Source organism: Zonotrichia albicollis, chromosome 7, assembly GCF_047830755.1.
Source record: "Zonotrichia albicollis isolate bZonAlb1 chromosome 7, bZonAlb1.hap1, whole genome shotgun sequence".
Lineage (NCBI taxonomy): Eukaryota > Metazoa > Chordata > Aves > Passeriformes > Passerellidae > Zonotrichia > Zonotrichia albicollis.
The window spans coordinates 46,571,832-46,589,295 of record NC_133825.1 but is presented as its reverse complement, the minus strand read 5'-3'; the positions used below and the strand labels follow the sequence as shown (position 1 = coordinate 46,589,295).

General features: G+C 41.5%; 1 protein-coding gene across 3 annotated transcripts; it reads right to left on the bottom strand.

Moving 5' to 3' along the window:
- Positions 1–1,498: 1,498 nt before the first annotated feature.
- Positions 1,499–17,446, bottom strand: ACADSB (acyl-CoA dehydrogenase short/branched chain). Of its 3 annotated transcripts, none has more exons than XM_074545351.1 (11): positions 17,285–17,446; positions 13,294–13,453; positions 12,921–13,021; positions 12,252–12,458; positions 11,636–11,806; positions 11,054–11,179; positions 10,614–10,706; positions 8,468–8,557; positions 5,377–5,514; positions 4,581–4,680; positions 1,499–3,895 (listed from the first exon to the last, which is right to left on the bottom strand). In XM_074545351.1, the coding sequence occupies exons 1-11, from the start codon at positions 17,324–17,326 to the stop codon at positions 3,825–3,827; spliced, it is 1,299 nt and encodes a 432-aa protein (XP_074401452.1). In that variant the 5' UTR covers positions 17,327–17,446; the 3' UTR covers positions 1,499–3,824. The 3 variants fall into 3 exon arrangements, with proteins under 3 accessions (XP_074401452.1, XP_074401451.1, XP_074401453.1); XM_074545350.1 differs by having other exon boundaries at positions 13,294–13,456; positions 17,285–17,414; XM_074545352.1 differs by lacking the exon at positions 5,377–5,514 and having other exon boundaries at positions 13,294–13,456; positions 17,285–17,414.
- Between the last annotated feature and the right edge of the window lie 18 nt (positions 17,447–17,464).

Below are 17,464 nucleotides of genomic sequence, written 5' to 3'. Positions count from 1 at the left end.
TTCACCAGAAAAAAATGTTACAGTGTACACTGCATGTTCCTTTGAACAATAAACAAGCTATTAGGGAACACATTGGTTATTTCTGGCTACCCTGAATACATTCTGGGCTGAGGAAAAGCATTTTTTCAGCTTTTGTGTATCCAGTACCAGCTCAGGGAAGTCAGACAGCTGCTTTCAAAACAGACTGGGCTTCCAATCGAGCTTGGCTTGGCACAGGAACTTGAAATGTGTCTCTCACCAAAAGATTTTCAAGTGGAAATGCAATAACATGTTAATTAGAAAAGTCTTTGCATAGCAAAAGGCTCCCAAAGAACAATAACTCTGTAGTTGATGCAAGCCTTTTCTAACACAATCTTTACATGGGGAAAAGAAAATATGAAAGAAAGAACAACAGCAGAGAAAAGATGATACAAAATGTTGTATTTGAGTTTTCCAAGTAGTGATTAAATCTTTCTATGGAAATCTGCCTTGATCACCAAGAAGAACAGAGCTAGAGAAAGCTGACATGACCCAGCCTGGTACAAAACCTGCAGGATCTGGCAACAATTTTAAATTACAGATTATTAGAGAACCATGAAATCATATACAATCATTGTATCAAGTCAAAAACAAAATTCAGGCACTTTTAAATACATTCTCAATACAGGTCTTTTCTTCTAACCAGGGCAGCTGACATGAAACATTTGATACTGAAGTTGCTGTTCCAGGACAACAGACTGGATGGACTAAGGGCATAAGGAGGGAAAAGTCACTAATAAAATATATCTTGAGTACATAAAGCAGCTTAAAAGCTCAGAAAGTGTTACAGAGAAAAAAAAATGATGAGGCCTTTTCAGGTTTCGAGCCATTTGTCGGTGAGGGGAGACTCAGACACTCAATATGAGTGATAAGCAAATTCTAATTTATTGAAGAAAGCATCAGACACTTATTCAGCGAGTAATAAGCTTATGAATATTCTGTAAGCTAAGCAATCTATTGGTTAAACTATACTATCAACTCTTCCTCATTCCTTAGGGGTTACATCTCTCTTTTCTCATGCCTCTTTCACTGTTTGTTATCCTACCACACTGCTATCTTGCAGGTGCAGGACTTGGAATTAGCCATGGTTTTGTACTTTTCTATTCTCTAGCAGCTAAATTCCCAACAAGAAAGCCTCCCAGCATTGCCCACTCCAGCTCTGCAGCCTGTGCCCACAGTGCCAAATGTGGAATTGCCATTGATGACCACCCAGAAATGTCTGTCCCAAAGCAGAACAAGGGCTGGGAGCACTAAACAGCTCCTGGACAACAGCACAGCACTTCTCATTCCCAAGCACACAGCTGAGTTCAGATGGCAGGGGGGATTTCAGGTCCCTTCCAACCCAAACCATTCTGTGACTCCCCAGAATCAGTGAGCTGAGCAGCCAATGCTCTCCACACAGGTACCTGTCCTCTCAAAACAGCAAGGAAAGTTACTCAGGGGTTGTAACTGATTTGTGCACATACTCTTCCACAAAATGTTGTATACAAATACAATACATTATTTATTTCTTTCAAAACTGTGTACAAAATACAGCATACATAACAAAGACATGAAATATTTACAGCTGTAACATTAGTTAAAGGCTTGACCTTGCTTTATTGAGAAGAAAAGCTCATCAGCTACTGTGGAATTGCTGCTGAGGATGTTCAGGCTGTTTGCTGGACTCAGGCATCCCATATCAGACTGTGAGGAATCACATTAATCTCATTTCCCCCTGGTTATCTTTTCAAATGGATACCTGACACAGTTCTACACAAAGAGAGTCCTTTTACATAATCCTGGATATCCAGCCCTTAACAGTCCTTCAAAGAGCTCTGCACTTTCCTCCACAAAGGGTTTGCTTCTGGCACTCTATTGAATCAGTAAAGTATTGCCAGTCTCACACAGAACTGCAGAAGCCAAGCTGAGAGTGTCACAAACCAGGAGATCACAGCAAAAACCAAACCCTGCTTTCTGTGGACACTCATGTGAGCAAAGCAGATTAAACCTGCCTCACCTTGGCACAACTCAGCACAGCAATCAGCATTACCTCCAGCATTTTGCAGTGTGGTTTTGATTATTTTGGATTTACAGATAGACTGTGTTGAGCAGAATAATTGCAGTTAAATGTTGAGGTGTCTGTAGTCTTAATTCTAATCTAAATTAGAATTAAAACTAGTCTTAATTCTAATCTAAATTTCCCCAGCTGCTTCAATTCAGCTGAAAGAAAGACTGCAAATAAATCTGAAATGCATTAATAATAATAATAGTGATTAATAATAATATTGCAAGAAGAAAACTTCAGAAACCATCTAGCCTACCTTCCTACTCTTGCATTTTTGTAAATCTCAAAGCTCTTGATCAAACTGATGTGGGAGGGGCATTTTTATTGGCACAAGGATAATCAGCACAATAATTCTTTGCCCATTACCAGGCAGAGTGTGTACATGGAGGGATTAATTCACTAAAGCAGTTACTTCCCTTTGAAGTCAGAGAACTTTTTAATAGTGCTTTTCATCCTTGCTTGTTTCTTTGTCTAAGGCACTGCTTGTTTTACAAATCCCACTTGTTAAGTGTCACTTGCCCTGGTTTTGCTAGGAAATCCTCTGGGAGTCTCAGCCTGTAATGTTCCAAGCTCCACTCAGAGTGAATCATCAGTGAAAGGCAAGCTTTAAAAATGAGATTCCTCTAAGTCAGCCAAAACCAGAAAACCAATCCTTCCCTCCCCAAAACACTTGAAACAGATTGCCAATTACAGCAATTAGGATGATTTTTCATATATTAAGCTTCCTGTCTCTTGATTATTAGTTAATTAGCTCTCCAGCACTGAAGAGGTTTCTGCTGTAAATAAAATGTCTAATTTTAGAGTAAACAGAGACAAATAAAAAAAGCAAATACTTCCCAACCCCCTGCCTTTTTTTCTCTCTTAAAAAAGGGAAAAACTGTGCTGGAGAAGCACTAACTTCCAGCAGCAAGGAATTCTAGGCTGCAAATTAACAGTGCCTCCCTTTAAAGTTTGTAAAATGCATTGAATGTGGAAAGGCCACTGGGAGGTAGAATCACAGCACTGCCATTACCCAGCTTATATCTGTCCTTTTGCACAACTACTAGAGCTTTTTTAACCCCATTTCAGAAAGATTTCAACTCAACCTTTTATGAAAGGAGACCTATAAATAGGCTCTTAGATTAAAACCCTTAACAGCTGAGAAGGCTGGAAAGGGAGGTGGATATTATCCACCTTTCAGGAGTCCAAATTGGGGCTGCAAGGGCTTAATTACAAAGATATCCTTAAGAACACACTGAGGGCTGCTGTAAAAATGACTCCAATTACAGCAGCTCCACAGACATCACTCCACCTGGGAGAGAGGAAAGCATCAATTCCCTCTCTGGGCACCCCATGCTAATGCAGCAGCACACCCCAAATGCAGCTCCACCCCACACCAGCTCTGCTGCACGGGGAGAGTCCTCTCTCCCAGGGGGAAAACAGAAATGCCAGAGATTTGGATTCCAGGGATTTGGATTCCTTTGTTTTCACTCTGAAATCTCCAAGTGGAGATGAACTGCTGGCATGACTTAAGGGAGCTAAATCCAGTGCTTGGAAGTGTCTCAGGCAGAAAGAAGTTTGGATTTGAATGTGGAATTCATGATTTCACACAAATCACTTTCTCTCCTGAAATGGGGAACTCATGGTTTTCCCTATGATTTCACTGTGATGGTGTATTCTTATTTATGATGCCGTCAATGCCTTCTGTAATTACCAATAAATTTACAATTAGTGTTAAGGGAAATAATTTTTATATAGCATCAAGGAAGTCCTTATGGTTTCAGTACTCCTGTGCTAAGAATTTTGCAATTGTGCTCAACTGGATATTTGAAGTTCCTTCGTATATTGTACCTGAAATCAGAAGAAAACAAATTAATAGATTCTAAACCCAGAGTGAATTTATGAAGAGAGATCAAAATATCATCCTAAAGCCCAGTGAGAAACTTTATAATTATGAAATGAAGCTTTACTGTGCAAGTACTAGCACAGAATTGTAGTTATTTATATAATATTATAAATGTTCCCATTTAATTATCTGTAACAATAAAAGCACTTTTCTGGCTGGCCACACATAATGCAAAGACATTTTCCTGAAAAGCAAGTCTTAAATAGCCAAAAAAATGAAGAAGTTCCAAATGCTGTTGTAATAAAAGCCAAAGGGTAATATTGTTAAAAATATCAAACTGTTGTGTCCAAGGATTATCCTGATGAACAAGAAAGCCTTGAAAAGAGAACTCCACATGGATTGAGATCTTAAAGCAACTGAAATTATTTTAAATTTTTTTTTTTACAGAAATTTTCTTAATAGAACGGGACATGGTGTTTGTGTCTATATTTTGTTGGTATCTAATGAAATATTTTAACTAGTCCTGCATGTACATATATTTATACCTAAAATTTTATATCTCAGCCTTTGAATTAGTGTTGATACAGTCTCAAGGAAAAAAATATCCTGAGGAAAAAAGCCAGGCCTTCTTCCTCAAACATTAAGAGCACCAAAGCTACAAGAGATACCTGGTAAGGAAGTGGCACTCACCTATCTTGCAGTCACGGTAGTATTTTTCTATTGGGAAATTTTTGGTGAATCCAACACCTCCCATCCATTCAATGCATTTACTGGTTGTCAGTGTTGCAACCTATGAAGAGAGTTTCAGAGTTACAGGATTCAACTTCAGACAGTGGCAGTAAAACTTATACTTTGCACCTGATTAATAACAAAACAGAGAATAAAGCAGAGACCAGAACAGGAGGGAAGAAAGATGGGTATTTTGGTATTCATCTTCAGCAAGCCATTTTAGGATAAAAACAACATAAACCAGAGGACATCAGGAGTTCACTAACTGTTACAGAATAGTTTCTATGCTGTGTTACATTTTAAACCCTAAAAACTCCTCTTTGGGCCCCTTCTGCCAAGCTGCAGTGTCTGCTCTGACCCTTGGACCTGTCTGCAAGCAGAGGGTGTTGTTTCATCCGAAGGGGATCACCTTCAGCTGGCCACACCATTGTTTTCCAGTTGTTCAGTAACTGAGGGATCTCAAAGCTTGCTTTCATTTCAATCTTGCTTACAGTTTCTATATTCTCAACATCTTTTGCCAGGCAATCATATTTATAAGGCTTTCCTGTTTCATCTGCCCCAACTGGAGGGGATCTTAAAACTCATCTCAATCCCTTGGCAGAGGGACGCCTTCCACTGGCCCAGGTTGCCCCAAGCCCCACCCAACTTGGCCTGGAACACCTTTACTGAGATAGAAGAGCTTGCACATCCAAGATGAATTCTGAGTACACAGGGGGTAGCAGAAGGAGCTGTAGCAGCAGGGAGGGAGCTCAGGTACCTCAGCAGTGAAGTACTTGGCCATGCTGGCCTCCTTGATGGCCGGCCTGCCCACCTCCACCAGCCGCGCCGCGTTGTAGGTCAGCAGCCTGGCCGCCTCCAGCTGCGTGGCCACCTGGGCAATCTGGTGCTGCATCCCCTGCAAGGGCAGCACAGCACTTACACAGAGCCACAGCTCCTGCAGGGGCAGCACAGCACTCAGAGTGACCACAGCCCCTGCAAGGGCAGCACAGCACTCCCACTGACCACAGCCCCTGCAGGGGCAGCACAGCACTCACACTGACCACAGCCCCTGCAGGGGCAGCACAGCACTCAGAGTGACCACAGCCCCTGCAGGGGCAGCACAGCACTCCCACTGACCACAGCCCCTGCAGGGGCAGCACAGCACTCACACTGACCACAGCCCCTGCAGGGGCAGCACAGCACTTACACAGAGCCACAGCTCCTGCAGGGGCAGCACAGCACTCACTCCCACTGACCACAGCCCCTGCAGGGGCAGCACAGCACTCACACAGAGCCACAGCCCCTGCAGGGGCAGCACAGCACTCAGGGTGACCACAGCTCCTGCAAGGGCAGCACAGCACTCCCACTGACCACAGCTCCTGCAGGGGCAGCACAGCACTCAGAGTGACCACAGCCCCTGCAGGGGCAGCACAGCACTCACACAGAGCCACAGCCCCTGCAGGGGCAGCACAGCACTCAGAGTGACCACAGCCCCTGCAGGGGCAGCACAGCACTCACACAGAGCCACAGCCCCTGCAGGGGCAGCACAGCACTCAGAGTGACCACAGCCCCTGCAGGGGCAGCACAGCACTCAGAGTGACCACAGCCCCTGCAAGGGCAGCACAGCACTCAGAGTGACCACAGCCCCTGCAGGGGCAGCACAGCACTCACACTGACCACAGCCCCTGCAGGGGCAGCACAGCACTCACACTGACCACAGCCCCTGCAAGGACAGCACAGCACTCAGAGTGACCACAGCCCCTGCAGGAGCAGCACAGCACTCACTCACTCACTCACTCACTCACTCACTCACTCACTCACTCACTCACTCACTCACTCACACAGAGCCACAGCCCCTCTGGAGCTGCCAGCAACAGCCATCCTGCTCACCATGCAATGCACTCTAAAATAAAAACATCAGATCCAGGTGGCAGTAATTCTGTGACAGGGTCTCTGGTGTCGAGATGACCCCGAGGTGTTGGGAATTCTCTTTTTCCCAGCCCCAAGATCGAAGAAGGAGTCAGGATTCCTTGGCTCTGGTTCTCAAGGTTATTATTCTCTGTTATCTAAAAGATTCTTTTTCTGAGGTCTGTCTAGCATGTTGGTCTGTGGCACACTGATTGCCCTGGGGGGGGTGTTATCTTTTTATACTAAAAACTACGTGTACATTATTTACAATAATTTTCCTACATCCATCACCTATGTTAGACAGTTTGTCTCTACTCTAAACCAATCCAAAAGTGCCACCATCACAGCAGAAGATGGAGGCTAAGAAGAAACAGGAGGAAGGACATGCCCAGATTCCTCCATCTTGCTTCCTGAACCCCCATTCTAAAAGCCCAAAATTCTACTTTTTCAGCCTGTGACAAATTAACTATCATTCTATTCAAACTCTTGTGGCTTGTAACTCTTTGCACAATTTGGTAATTGTCTCCATGGGTTAAAATCAAAGGCACAGGTGGTTTTGACTCTGTGCCAAGGTCTCTGAGCCCCCTGTCAGGGTCTCAGTCCTCCAGGGCAGCCAGAGGAATCTCCTGGGTTTGGACAATTCTGTGTTTATTGACAGAGGTTGGGAACACTCCTGGGCCACTGAAGTGCTCTCAGGAACTGCAGCCCTGTTTTCCCCTTTCCTGTTCTTGGATTCAGGAGCACTGGGGTTCTTTTTGCCTGACTGGGCACAGGATTACCTATTTAAACCCAAAAATATAAAAAAAAAATTTTTATCCCAATGTTAACATCCTCCTCAGGATTACAAAGGCATGAGGAAGACAGAGCTGCATTTTTCATTCTGCAACTGTTCACTGAGACAAAACCAGGTCTGCTTCCCTAATGAGCTTAGCCAAGGAAGACTTGTAAACAAATATTTCTTAAATAAAAGTGGAGAACTGGCAAGGTGACAACTCCTTTCCTTGCCCCAGAGGCACAAGACAAGATTTAGAGCAGCTTAAAGCAAAAGAGGACACGACTGAGGAATGGATTCAAGGGTGATGGAGCTCACATCTGAATGGCATTACAGAAGAATGGGTTTATTTAAGAACACCCAAATATTATGATCATTGAAAATGAACATTTAGTAGTCTAAAACACAATGAAATCTTTCATCTTATTAGAACATTAACACCATTCCCTCAGATCTGCAGAAATATATAGGCAGGTCAAAATACCAAAATGATTTGGCAATTATAAATTCCATTTCCCATTCAAAAGACGTAGTTCCAATCATTTCCTAGGTATCTATGAGTGCTTCCTAAAATTTGCATAAATTATGAGTAGTGCTAATGTTCCTTCTCTTCAGCTGAGATGTAGGTTTCTTTTAACAAGAAAATTACCAGAGTAATTACAATTATGTATCTTCCTTATTAAACTATACATCATTTTTGCAACAAAGAGTCTTTTTGGCTGTAAGAAACAGATATTATAATGAAAACTAAATGTCTTTGTACAACACAGGAAATCTAATAATTCAGTTTTCATCATCTTTTTATCATTTATAGTCTCCAGAAAAAGCCCTTCCCCTACACCTCATGAAAGGGTATAAAAACACATTCAGTACAGTGTGATACTAAAATCAGAAGGGAGTTCCATGTGTATTATTTTCAAAAAATGTCAATAAGTTATCAAGCAAAAGGAATATGTTAGAAATATGTAAAGTTTTAAATTATTTGTGTGCTACTTGCAAAGGCAACGAATTGCTGAATTTTACATGGCAGATGAACATTCATCCAGAAATTTTTTTGAAAAATACCCAGATAATGAGGAGGAGAGAGAAGACATGAAGTGGAACATAAATTATGCAAATTAAAATACTAATTATACTGTTGATTATGGTCACTATTTTTTGTTGGAGGAAACATGCCATTAACAATTACCTGGAAATCAAACACGCTCTTCCCAAACTGGACTCTCTCCTTTGTGTAGGGAACTGTACGGTCAAAACACCCCTGGGCCAGTCCCAACATCTGTGAGGAAAAATAAGGATATGGTCAAAAAAATTAGTTCATTAGTGCACCTAATGGAGGTGATCATAATTGGTGATCTTCTGGTCAGGCAGGTTGATATCCAGGAGAAAAGTTGTTTTCTTCCTACCAAGATATTGTTAAAATTTGTATAGACAATCCTAGGAGCCAGAACTTTACAAACAGAGGTGAGTTATAAAAAATAAAAGTTTGAGGAACAAACCTTTTACATGCCCATTTCTTACCATAGGTGAGTATTTGTGAAAACACCACCACTCATTTTTTGAACAAAACTTATGGGTCAACTGTAATTGCAAAAATATTAAGTGTTTTTTTGGAAAATTCATAATTGCGTAAGAAAATGATCCTGAACTGAAGATCTATACATTTGCATTACCCTATTAAAGGAAAAATAATCTGAATTATTAATCAAAACTATTTTCATCAGCAAAATAATTTCTCATTTTCTAGAGGACACCAGAGAGAATTGGCAGAATTAGCAATTTATTTCAGAATTTAGAAATTTAGTGGAGTGGAAGGAGAGATAACATTTCTTGCACTATCTTCCAACTCTGCAGAACAATTGTAAAAGAATTTTGATCAATTTTGTCTTTCCACAAAGGCAGAAGCAGGAAAGTGTCACATCAGACAGCTTAGAAAAACTACCTTGAATGATGTACAACAGAAAAAAAATGATACAAAGGAAAAAAGTAAAAGAAAACATTGAAGTCTGCTGCTAATCAGCCCCATTATCAGATTTGTCATCTCCTTATATAAATTATAAGAACAAAGTACATCAACTTCAGCACCTGTAATAATATTGCAGCTGCCTTGCACTAAAACCATCTGAAACTGTTTTCAAAGCCACAATTACCTTTTATAAGATCTTCATTATCTTTTAAAACTATTCCAACTGCAAAACTGAACTCAATACCAGAGGGCTTTAGAGCTGCTGCTCTTGTCAAGTCCATTTCTCTTAATTTGAAGGTGCCAAGAAGGCAGTAATTAAGATATAACAACTACCTGACCTTAACTTTTAATTAAGGTGTAACTTGGAGTAATTAAGAGTAAAACCCAGAGCATGTATTTTACTGGCAGAGCCTTTATATTATTTATATCTTTGGGAACAATGAGGCCCACAGCCCTTTTTAAATGCCATATCAGACAAAGTTAAATCAGAGGTAATCTTTAGAAATGATGGAAAAGCCAGCCCAATTATCAGCATAGAGTATTGCCATGTGGAAAATCTCAATTTCATGAAGATGATTTCTTCTGGTCTGTCTGCAAACCAGGGCAACAAATAAAGGAGATTGGTAATACAGAAATATTGCACAATAAAGTATAAACAAAGAAAAGATTACTTTCAAAAGTAAATTAAAAATATAGAAACTTATCATAAGTAATTTTATTCTGGGGCTGAACCTGATTTCCACTGAGATCAGCAGCATTCTGAAATCCAAACTGACTTTACAGCAAAATACAACATTTTGAAATAACTCCAAGGTTGGTAAATATTTTCCCCTAAGATGCCATACAGTGCAATTTTCAAACACAGCAATGAACTGGAAGAGCTCTGCTAGAGAAAATCACATTTATTTTAAAAATAAGTTGACTTTTAAAAACAAGTTGGGAAAACATCAGTTAGCACTAGGTTACATTTGCCAGCCCCATACAATCCCAGCTGGAAGCATTAATTTCTACATTTCAGTGTGGTCAATTTTCCAAAGTTAGTTTTCTTTGTAAAATAAATTTTCATAGTGGAAGACAAGAACGTGGACATAATTCAGAAGCAATAGGTTAACGACCAGAGAGAAGCTAATTGCCATTTAATGTTTTTGAAGTCTATTGCTTGTGTCACTATAGGAGGATTTTCCCACTGGCAGCTGTAACTGCTCCAACTTCCCCATCTTTGCTGTCACTTTGCTACGGGAACAGTGACATCTAGTGGCAATGGAACTTTTAATAAAGTATTTTCCAAACAGCTTTAAATATTCCACAGATTTCAGTCCAAACTGAAATGATACCATGGCTGTGCTCAGTAACAAACCAAACCACCCACCTGTGCAGCAATCCCTATCCTGCCAGTATTGAGCATTCCAATGGCATATTTATAGCCTTGTCCAATTTGTCCCAGGATACTGCTCTCAGGAACCTAAAAAATAAAACCACCTAATTATTTCTATTCTGTTTTGCAACTACTAAAAGAGTTCACAAGTTTTAGCAATTGCTCCTCATAAGTGAAGGCATAAAACATAAAGCACAGTTTTAGAGCATTCCCAGATTCACATGGCTATAAACTGATGACAGAGAAAAAACTACATCAAAATTTAAGAAATCCAACTCCTCTCTAGACTTCTGTGGAAGAAAGAAGCTAAAATATGCCCAAAAATCACTGTATCCAAGGGGAAAAAATAGGGAATTTAGTAAATATTCTTTCCTTATGTGTGGCCAGGTTCCAGCTGTACACAAATTATGCTTTAAGAGCTGAATTGACAATACCTTCACGTTGTCCAAGGTGACAGGGCAGGTGGAACAAGCTCTGATCCCCAGCTTGTCCTCCTTCTTCCCCACCTGGAGCCCCTCTGTGTTGCGATCCACCACAAAGCAGGTAATTCCTCTGTAGCCCTGGGGGGATTAAAAAGAATCAAAAACTGGTTTGCATACCAATATCCCTCAAAATCTACACCTACAGCCAGGCTGGGCACAAACCTGATATTTGCATAGTCAGCTATGTGATTTTTCACTGGACATATTTTACATATTTTCCATTTTGCCTTTTAACAACAGGAAGCTGTCAGCTAAGTCAGAAAGGTTGGAAAAATGTAAGACTGAGTCCTGTTACTCAGAACACCACCAGTGCTGTGCAACCATGATCCTGACATTCTTATTTTCCCTGGTTGGAGGAATTTATTAAATTGCTCACCAAACTGCTGCCTCAAGTTTTGTTGGGCAATATTTTTAAAGGTTTGCAGGAAAAGATGCACAGAGTACAAACATCTAACATCAGATTATCAGTATAAAATCCACAGTTTCATATATCAGCAGCTGTCACTGAAATGCAAGAATTCTGTAGCAACTTACTAAGGATGGGTCTGTATTTGCCATGACAAAGAAGACTCCTGCATCTTCTGCCAAGCTAATCCACATCTTTGAGCCGTTGATGATGTAATAATCTCCCTTCTTTTCAGCTCGAGTCTTCAAGGAAAAAGCATCACTGCCAGACCCAGCCTCTGACAGACAGAAACTGCCTAACTGTCAAAGGAAGGGAAAAAGCCAGTTTAATTTTCACAAATATAAATAAATTCTCTAAGGAAAATACTTATAAGCCAGCACAAGTCTCTTAAATTCAAACATTTTAACCTATTGCATTGAAGTAACTGAGTTTCAGCTGTGAAGATTAAGAATAGAAACACTGTGTAATTACACATCTCTCAAAGTCAACTGCTTTACAGTTCTTTTCCACAGTAAATTAAATTTTAATGAAACTAATAAGTGCCTTTCCACTTTTACCTCTCAGCTACTGATGACAGGATGTATCTATATCACCACAGATCTCAGCTCTAACCAGTGTTTCAAAGTTCACACATATTTTCCAGAGCTGCAGACACACATTAGCCACTGAAAAAAAAAATCCCCACTAACATTACTAAACAATAATATAATTTCAATAGTTAAGTCAAGTAAGACTTTGACTCACTGTATCTTTGGACACCCTGGGCAGGTAAGTTCTCTTTTGTTCTTCTGTTCCATAGGTGGTAAACAATTTATTTGTTAGAGTGTTTTGGAGTTCACACACGAGAGCCACAGCTGGATCAACTTTGGCCAATTCTTCCACTGCCAGTATGATTGAAAAAAATGAAGCTCCAGTTCCTCCATATTCTTCCCCAAGCTCAATACTCATCAGCTGAAATGGAAAAGGTGCAAATGTATAAATGTGTTGGCCCTGATAGCAGGAAAGGCTAAAATTGAATGCAGGAATGAACACCAGGATTTGGGCAATGTAAGTCCTCATGGCTGCCCAGTAAGGCACAGAGGAATATTGGCTCTCTTCTCCATCAACACTTGGAGTCATGGCCTTTCCAGCATCCAATTAAAAAAAATTGAGGGAGGGAAGACAAGGAGCTAAAAGATAAGGTGAAATATGTGGTATGGAGGAGATGGAAAAAGAATTACAGTAAAAGATGGAGTGATAATGCTGTAAAGAAAACTGTCGTGTGATCGACAACTCCAAAATGTTTAATCATTCATCAGTTCATTTGAATTATAGCCCTCAATCTTTTCATCTATAAATCTGAACAAGGCACAGTTAGAGATACATAAAATGCTGTTACTTTTCAAATACAAGATTAGGTAAAGGAGTGCAGACCCCTTGTTCAAACAGTCCCTGCACGATGGACTCTTCTATTTTTGCATTCTCATCCATTTTTTGCACGAATGGTGCAACTCGTTCCTGGGCAAACTTGGTCACTGCAATGAAGAGAAGAGAGAAAACAGTAAATATTCCATAAATAAATAAATTAACAGTCTCCTTGGGGATCAATATAACAGGAATGTGGTGCTTCTGACAGGTTATGCATGTCAGAAGAAAAAGTAGCCCAAGCAACATCAGGCATAAAGCACAACTCCCCCAAAAAATCTCAACATTTGACTAGAAATAATGAATAAAAACAAAATTTTAAGCTCAAATATCCCTTCTACTTGAACCATTTCTGAACTTTAACTGCAGAGATGATAGCTACCCATGTCTTTCAGCATGGCCTCCTCTTCAGTGAACGTTTGAAGTGGAGCACAGGCAAGTCCATCACTGGCCACGTTTGGTTTGAGCTCTGATTTGGAGGATCTGAAAGCACAGGGAGAAACCCTCCAAGGAGCCAGGTGTGCTGGAATTTGTCTTCTCAGCTGCTGGCAACAAACACAGAACATGCAAACAGTTAGATCTCTATGCAGACAACCATCTCTAACTTCACCCAGTGCTTTTATTCAGTAAGTTATTAGGAAATATAACTTCCATCTAATGTTCAGCTTGAAAGCTCTTGAGAAAATATAACCTTCTCCTCCCCTGTGTCCTAAAAGAAAATATCCTTTAATTACTTTTCTTTTAATGTGAAACAGCTTTCTTCCTGGAAGTTTACAAACTTTTATTCTACAAAGTATTCACAAGCATTTTTTAGTCAATTTTAGTGCTTACAGCAAATAAACCCTGCTGATAATATTTACTTTGATAGATGATTTCGCAAGTCTACTGCAATATTCAGAGTAGTGAGTACTACTTCTGTAATACTCACTCCAGAGTGTATTTCAATTGAATACTTTCATTGACAAGAATGATAAGAGTAAATATAAAATATACATACAATGATTTTTACAGGCCTGTCAACTTTCATTGACTGACTTTAGCATTCTTCCTGTTTTTCCAGGGACCAGCAACTCTTACTATATTTTAATTTTATTTATTTTATGTAATTTTTAAAATTTTATTTTATTATATATTATTTTATTATATATGATTTCTATTTTATTAAATTTATTAATAATGATTTTTTTATTTTATTATATATTATTATTTATTATATAAAGCAATCTGACAGCCCCTCATGTGCATTATTAGCATTTTGCTGTGAAGGGGCCTAACTTTTACCTGCACTGTGGATTTCTCTATTGAAACTGAATTCTTACCCACCACTTAATGATTTTCAGAATGAGCACACATTTTGTAGACAAAGCCCTGGCATTTGAATGCTCCACACAGTTAAAATCCCACAGTCAGTATGTTGACAGTGTAACTAATAATTAATGTGTCTTATTTGGTTGATTTATTTTAAAAGCATGGGAAGGAACTAAGTGATTTATGCTTATGCTCCCCCATTTATCCACAATATATAAGAATAATTTCAAGAAGCATTGGTTGTCCAACCAAAAGAGCAGAGGGTGAGCATTTTACTGTGGGGAATAGTATTAAGAATATGTGGCAAAAGTCACAAAAATGAACAGAACATGGGTTTTTGGAAATGAACAGAACAAGGATTTTTGGGAGGAAGCTAAACACAGTGATTGTCAGGATATAAATAATGTGACAGCTTTGTCCCTCAGAGACCTCAAAACTTTTGTGTTCAAAGACTTGATTACCTCACAGCTGACTTTAGAAAGGCAAGTTTGGTATGAAGGCCAATCTGCTTTCCAAACACAGAATAATTCCTTAGGATTTTAAAGGAAGTTGGCATAAAGGATCTGGTCAAAAAGTTATGGGCTAAATTGAGTAGCTAAAATGTTCTCCTGAAAAGCAGCACAGATTGTCTGTGTCCCAAAATGGCAGAACAATGGTTCTGTTCTGCTCCCCAAAGCCACTCTGGGCTGATCTCTGCTCCACATTTCTGGCACTTCTGCCCTGGCAGTGCAAAGTGTGCAGACACCAATGGCCCAGCAGGACAAGTGCTGAGAGAAACCCCCAGCAGAGACACAGCTGGGCCATGCAGGATATGAAACCACATCTGCACAGGGTTTTGGGTGATTGTGACCCCCAGAGTGAGGAACAGACTGGCTGTTCAGCCCACAGAACACAGGGCAAGCCCACAGTGTACACTGTGGCTGCAGCATTCCTCCAGAACCAGCAGAAATCTGGGGTCAGGAAGTAAAAATTCCTTTGATCCTTCTAATAATTCCTCCTCTTTCATGTTGGCTTTCAACACTTGTCATCTTCCTGGCTGGAGAACTGATGGAAAACACATCCATGAACTCTTGTGGAGACAAGCAGCAAGAGTCTGCTGTGATAAGGAAATTCTGATTGTGGCACAAACAGGACAAACAGTCAGAGGTGGTAATAGAGAAAATAAATATTGCTGTGAAAATTCAGTGTTTATTCACATTCAACACCCCTGGTGACATAAAACAACCACTGGACTGAATTATGAGTACATTTGCATGGTCAGCAGTAGCTGCAACACTTTTAAATTATGATGGAGTTACTGTGGGTGTTCACAAAATAAAGAAAACATTGTTTTAATAGCATGTTCTGGGAGCAGTCAGGCAGGAATGGATTATGTGCAGGACATGCAGCAATGCTGGGGTCACCTGACACCAGGTGTGCAAACATTCACCTGTGCAGGTCTGTCCTTGGCCAGGGCTGGGAAGGAAAAAGCTGAGCATACACATGCACGCTTGTATTTAACACTGAGCACTGGCAGGGCTGCAAACCACACACAAACCTCCTGCTCCCTCCACCACTTCATCCCCAAGTACAAAGAAAAGAGTGTTTTCCTCCATGGTGGCACAAATAAAGTGAATACTGGGAAGGTGAATCACCTTCCACACCCTCAGGGTGCTCCAAGCCCCGTCCAAGCTGGTTCAGGCATTTATCAACCATGCTTTGGTCAGTGATTGTTTGAGACACTTTGCTCCTTTGCAGGAGCAAGGGAATATTTCTAAAATTCCTAAAAAGGTCACTCTGAAAAGTTTTAAAACCAATGGGATGCAGGCAAGGGATGGGATTAATGCTGGCAACTCCCACACAAAGAGCAGCAACTCACAGCTGTCCCAGAGGAATAGCCCAGTGTGGAAATTATGTTTTAGGTCAATATTTAGATTTAAAAACTAAATAAACAATCAAGTCACTACATTATTGTGCAGCTTTCTTTTCTTAGAGGCCATGTAGGATCACTAATTTCAGGCAGTTATTTAAAGAGCATGTGCATTACTTAAATCCCTGGCTGCTGCTTCCCTGCTTTTTTTCCTGCTTTTCTTCTGTAGGTGGTGATTTATGCTGCTACAGGATTCAGACTGTTTCCCCTACTAAACACAGGCTTTTGAGAATTGGTTGCTGATAACATTGATTTTTCTGTTTATCTCAATTTTTACCTCCATCCCCAGCTCTTTAAAAGATCAGTTCTGGTTTCCTTGTTTGTTTTACAATCCAAAACAAGATTTTAATGCTGGCAGCATCATTAAGATATAAACAGGAAAAACGCCAAAGCAATGATTTCCTCAGCTCACTTTGCTCGCCTTGGTGACTGTCACTCCTGTATCCATCCCAGCTGGTTTCCACACAGCTCCTATTTCCCAGCAGAGAAGCTCCCCAATGGGAAGCCTGCAATTGTTTCTAGGGTTGGTTTTCTTAATTTCAGTTTATTTCTAGAGGCACAGCACCCCCAGGAGCTGCAGGATAAGGTCTCACCGTGCACAGCCAAGACAAGGGTGGTTAAACCCCGGGGTCTCTGCGTGTCTTAGACACAGCCCCAGTGTCTCAGGTGCGTTTAGCAAAACCAAGAATAATCTGAATTGAAAGGGACCCTCAGCATCACCCAGCGCAGCTCCCCGCCCTGCACAGACACCCCACAATCCGCACCTTGAGCATCCCCGAGCGGTGCAGAGGCTGCCGGAGCTCTCGGGGCCGCTCCCCGGCAGTGCCGGCACCCCCGGGTAGAGCTTTGGCTGCTCTGTAACTGAAGGAGCCCCCGGAGCGCCGCTGCTGCCAGGCCGCTGCTGCCTCCCCGCATTACACGAGACTCACGGAACCTTCCTTAGCGCCGAAGCGAACCCTGCCGCCCCACACACATACCCCCAGGGCAGAAGGACAGGAGGACTGTCCCCTGCCTCGCAGCGCTGCCCCTGCACCCGGCATGTCCAGCCCCGGGTCAGACACCCGCACCCAGCAGCGGCAGCGGGCTGGGGAGGTGCCGCTTTCCCCTAAGCAGCTTTCCCTTGTCCCCTCATGCCTGTCCCGCCCTGAGGCGTCACCTTGGCGCAGCCTCTCAGCCAAGCTCCCGCCGCCGCCGCCATTTTAGCGCCCGCCCCGTGACGTCACGGCCAACTCCCGCGTGATGTCACGCCAACGCCCACGTGACGTCAGAACCAACGCCCCCTCCTCGGCTCCCGCCGGCGGGCGCAGGTCTCGCGAGACTGCGGTGGGCGGGGCCG

Coding starts and splice junctions, on each gene's coding strand:
- ACADSB (XM_074545350.1), bottom strand. CDS start 17,326: ATGGCGGCGGCGGCGGGAGCTTGGCTGAGAGGCTGCGCCAAG. Junction 8,558..10,613: donor GGATAGGGATTGCTGCACAG/GTGGGTGGTTTG, acceptor TTTTCCTCACAG/ATGTTGGGACTGGCCCAGGG. Junction 5,515..8,467: donor AGAGCGTGTTTGATTTCCAG/GTAATTGTTAAT, acceptor CTGCCCTTGCAG/GGGATGCAGCACCAGATTGC.